This window comes from Bidens hawaiensis, unplaced genomic scaffold (genome assembly GCF_021521415.1).
Source record: "Bidens hawaiensis isolate Kalapana, Puna unplaced genomic scaffold, B.hawaiensis_p1.1 tig00077330_1, whole genome shotgun sequence".
Classification (NCBI taxonomy): domain Eukaryota; kingdom Viridiplantae; phylum Streptophyta; class Magnoliopsida; order Asterales; family Asteraceae; genus Bidens; species Bidens hawaiensis.
Genome location: NW_027503325.1, coordinates 7,592 through 11,985, shown reverse-complemented (window position 1 = coordinate 11,985; position 4,394 = coordinate 7,592). Strand labels below are relative to the sequence as shown.

The 4,394-nt window shown below is 34.1% G+C and overlaps 1 protein-coding gene across 1 annotated transcript; it reads left to right on the top strand.

Moving 5' to 3' along the window:
* The first annotated feature begins 846 nt into the window (after positions 1-846).
* LOC143606807 (uncharacterized) lies at positions 847-3,100 on the top strand. The gene is made up of 4 exons (XM_077082454.1): positions 847-1,745; positions 1,853-1,904; positions 2,600-2,716; positions 3,005-3,100. Exons 1-4 carry the CDS (start codon positions 1,054-1,056, stop codon positions 3,098-3,100), a joined length of 957 nt encoding a protein of 318 aa, XP_076938569.1. The 5' UTR covers positions 847-1,053.
* The last annotated feature ends 1,294 nt before the right edge of the window (positions 3,101-4,394 follow it).

The window sequence follows — 4,394 nt, the reverse complement described above, 5'->3', positions numbered from 1 at the left end:
TAGAGATAGGATTGAAATTTTATATGCAATTTAAAAAAAAAATAATAATTTTTATATGCTTTAAAGATTTTGACCTAAATTTGTTTAATTTTGGCCAATCTTTGACTTTGACCGAAAATTGTCCAATTTTGACCAATAACTGGCTCCTAATCGCGATTTTTACGACACTGGACTGGATTAAATGTAGCATACATAAAGCTATGCAGTCGATATCGCCGATATCTGTTATCTGTCCCTTGGTAAAATATCGGTATCGATAATATCGGTGATATCGACCGATATATCATCGTAATTCCCGTTATCAGTGTTTTAAGTCTTAATTATCAATTTTTAGTGTTCAATGTTAGTATTTTAAGTTTTAATTAATTTCTACGTGCTACTAATCGTTAGTGTCTTGCAAGTTGCAACAGGTTAATTTGTTAATGGTAGGAGAGTATACTGAATTATTAATGTTAAATTGCTATAAATGTGAATTTTACATGATATTAAAATTACTGATATCCCACCGTGATAACCGATATCTCAAATATCCCCTACACAAAACAGAAAGGCAACAATTTGGTTTTGGTATGAAAGAAGAAACTGAAACTGAAACTGAACTAGAACTGCTGCTGATCTGACTCTACCTTATCAGCGGGTCGACCCGTCTGGGTCCAACAGGTCGTGGTTTTGTTACCTTGACGCAGTCAATCAGGAGCAAAGGTTTAGGGCTGAATTAGTGGGAGGTTGACTGTTGACTGTTAAGGGCTGAATGTTAGGATGCATTAACTGCCAAAATTATGTTTTAAGTATTCCGTTGACCGTTTATTTTTTATTATCAAGTGATTCTTGTATTGGAGATTACCCCCTCTCGAGTCTGGCCAACTGTCTTACTTTTTCAATAAAATCAATCTTTGATTTTCCGGTTTTTAATCAAATGTATAAATGTTTCTAGATACTTCTGTGCAGATCTGTTCGTAGTATGCTCTGTGTTTGCTTCTAAACACTCATCTTTAATAACCGAGTTTCATACATTTGTTTATTGATCCAAAGTTTCTAGAAGATGCATTAGTGATGGATTGGACTGAAAACCAACAATGTGTATTATGTGATCAAGGCGGTGGCAGCCTTTTGGTTTGTAACGATGAGGGATGCCCTATTTCCGTTCATCAAAACTGCATGGGTTGCGAGCCTCATTTTGATGATGCTGGAAACTTTCACTGTCCGTATTGTGTTTACAAACAATGCACAGCAGAAGCCACTCGATTAAGGTCAAAGGTTATGTTGACCAAGAAAGCTTTATCAACTTTTCTAGAAGCAGAAACGAGAGATGATAACGATCATGAGCCGGTAGTTGATATGGCTAATAAAGAGGATGATATTTTATCAAAAGATAAATCAGTTGACGAAAATGATGGTGTCGGTTTAGAGAATTGTGATGAAGTTCAAGACACTTTGATACCTGAAAAAACTGTTGAGGTTAATAATGTAAATACTTGTCAGATGATGGTTGTTTATGAACCGAACTTAGATCATGCTAGTAAAAGGATGAAAGTTGACCAACAAACAAATGGTGAATGCAAATCGAAAGATGTTGACCAAGCAGAAAAGTCAAAAGGTGCAGATGCTTGGTTAACCATAGATAAGCAAACTACACAAAATAAACAAAATAAATTAGCGATATTGAACAATGAAGGAAGAAAAGAAGATCCCGTTGTGGAACATGGAGCAAAAAAGGAATCTAAGCAGTTATCAATGATCAACAGGTTAGTTTTGTTTTTGTTTACTGAGATTTATAATAATTTAAAAATGTTTATTATTTATTTTAGTATGATTTAACGTTTTTTTTTATGCTAATCGGATTCATCTTCAGGAATAAAAGAGGTCGGGTTCTTTGGAGCGAACAAGAAGAAGAAATGCTTAAGGTCTGTTGTTTCAAAATAATTTAAAGTTCTTGTAGATTGACCGAATGAACACGAATGGGCCAGGCATGCTCATGTTCGTTCATTTAACTTTGACCGAACGCACGATCGAGCACGAACAATTAAACAAACGAGACATGTGTTCATGTTAGGTCGTTTAACTTTAATCGAACAAACAATAAACGAATGGAGGTTTCTTGCTCTTTTCACTCGTTAAAAAAAGAGCATATTCGTGTTCGTTTATGTTCGAAGTTAAGAGTATAAATGAACGTTTCACAATTGTAAACGAACTAACATAACTGAACAAAGATGAATGTACATAACTGAACAAAAACTTATTAAAAGTAATGTGAAGAACATTGTGATAGCCCTAAAAATATATTAAAGCTATTCTAAGCTGTAATGGGCCAAAAAAATTTAAATGAATGTAAATGAACGAACTTAAACACATGTAAAAGAACAAACATAAAAAATGTATACTAACGAACTTAAACAAACGTAAAAGAACACACACAAATGACGAACGAGACTAGTGCGCGCATTCGTTCTTTTAACTAAATGAGCAAAAATCTTTGGCCAATGTCGTTTATTTATTAAATAAATGAACTTCTTGCCGAGCGGTTCACGAACTGTTCACTGAATGTTCGGTTCGTTAACATGCCTAATATTAACATTAAATTCTACCAATCATATTGCAGGAAGGAGTTCAAAAATACTCAGCATTAACGAAAAAAAACCTTCCTTGGAGGAAAATTTTGGAATTCGGTCATCACGTCTTTGATTCATCACATACCCCTAGTGACTTGAAACTCTATGCAAGCCATAAATTTTCAGTTTAGTTAGTTTAATATGAACATGATTAGCTGGTTAGATCTGAGGTTTGAACGTTTTCATCCTATAAAAGGTGATTTTTAGTAGACAAATGTGATTTTGTTTCTTTTTAAGGTTGTTTGGTTGGTAGATGGTTCAACCGTTTAGGTACTGTGTGTTCCTAATGCATTTTTGGACCTGGTTTTGTAATTACAAGTGATGTCTAGTAAGAGAGATCGAACCTGTTTTCATGTACCGTTTGGTACGTTCTTGCTGCTTTGTTTTGAAAACAGACGAGTGTGATTGATGCAGAAGCATCCGGTCCGTTAAGTCGGCCTAGCCCGTTAGAAGAATTCGCTGTCACTAGGCAAAATCTGCCGGCTCACTAGAACAACATCCTCTGCTCTTATCATTCGCTCGGGATTATCCTCTTGTCGTTAAACTACATCCTCTGGTATGTTGGGTCCACATGCCACACTAGAAGTGACATGTCTCTTTAGCATTTAAAATACCCTATTTGTTTGCATCCTCTTGGTTTATTCGGGTCACGAAAAAGTTTAGCCAAATGAAGATTGATTCCGCACTTTATTGTTTGTGGCTGGCGAGAAGGATCAGAAGTCAAGTTAAACAGCTAAAACAACGTATATGTAATGTATCAAACAAATCCTTGTTTTGCCTTTTTAATGATTTAAAATTAAAATCAATATAATAGTTCGTTACGAGAATAATTGTTTTTGATGGCTGCACACACTCATCTATCCCTATTTTTATTCCTAAACTACTCCAAGACATAATTCACTCTCATGCCAATGTTTGAAACTAGTCTTCACTCTCAAAGACTAAGAGACTTTATCACCCGACTAAAGCTGGAATGACATTATGATATATAAAGGAAATAAGTTGTGAAAGTGATGCAATTAGCCAATTAAGACGAAGAAAATTGCATATTCACTAAGGGTCAAGTTATTTTATAAAGGGGGACAAAAAATGAGAAGGATTTTTAGGCTGTAGCCACTACCAAAAAAAAACCCTTGAAAAATTAAAAAAAAAATTCATAACTCAAAATTTAATAAAAAAACAAAAAAAGAAAAACACAAAAATGTTTCCACCATCACCCTCGTTCTTCAAAAAAAAAACCCCATCAATGTTCTGGGAAAAAGATTATTGTGTTTATCTTCGTCATTGATAGTGTCTTTTTCCTTACTATTATGTCTTTTTTTTTTATATTGTGTTATATTACTTAACATTGTGTTATATTTTGTTCGGCATTATGTTAAATTTGCGATCTATTGTGTCTTTTTGGCGTTTTTTTAACGAGAATGACGGGGAAACATTTTAGTTTTTTAAATTTTTTGTTTTTTATTTATATTTTGAGTTATGAATTTTTTATTATTACTGTTTGATTTTTTTAAGCGGTTTTTATATGGTCATAAATTCTTCTCACATTTCTCATTTTTATATCTATTCGTATTTTAACTTTTCTCTATTCACTAAATGTACCAATTAGAGGTGCACAAATCGGGTTTTTCAAATACCCGAGTTCGGGTATGACCGGGTATTGAAAAATCGGGTATTGGTTATACTCGGGTCGGGTTCAGGTCCGGGTATTGTCTTCTAAAAACCATACCCTATGCATCGGGTTCGGGTTGTGTATAGAACCGGGTATTCTAAAACCGGGTATTT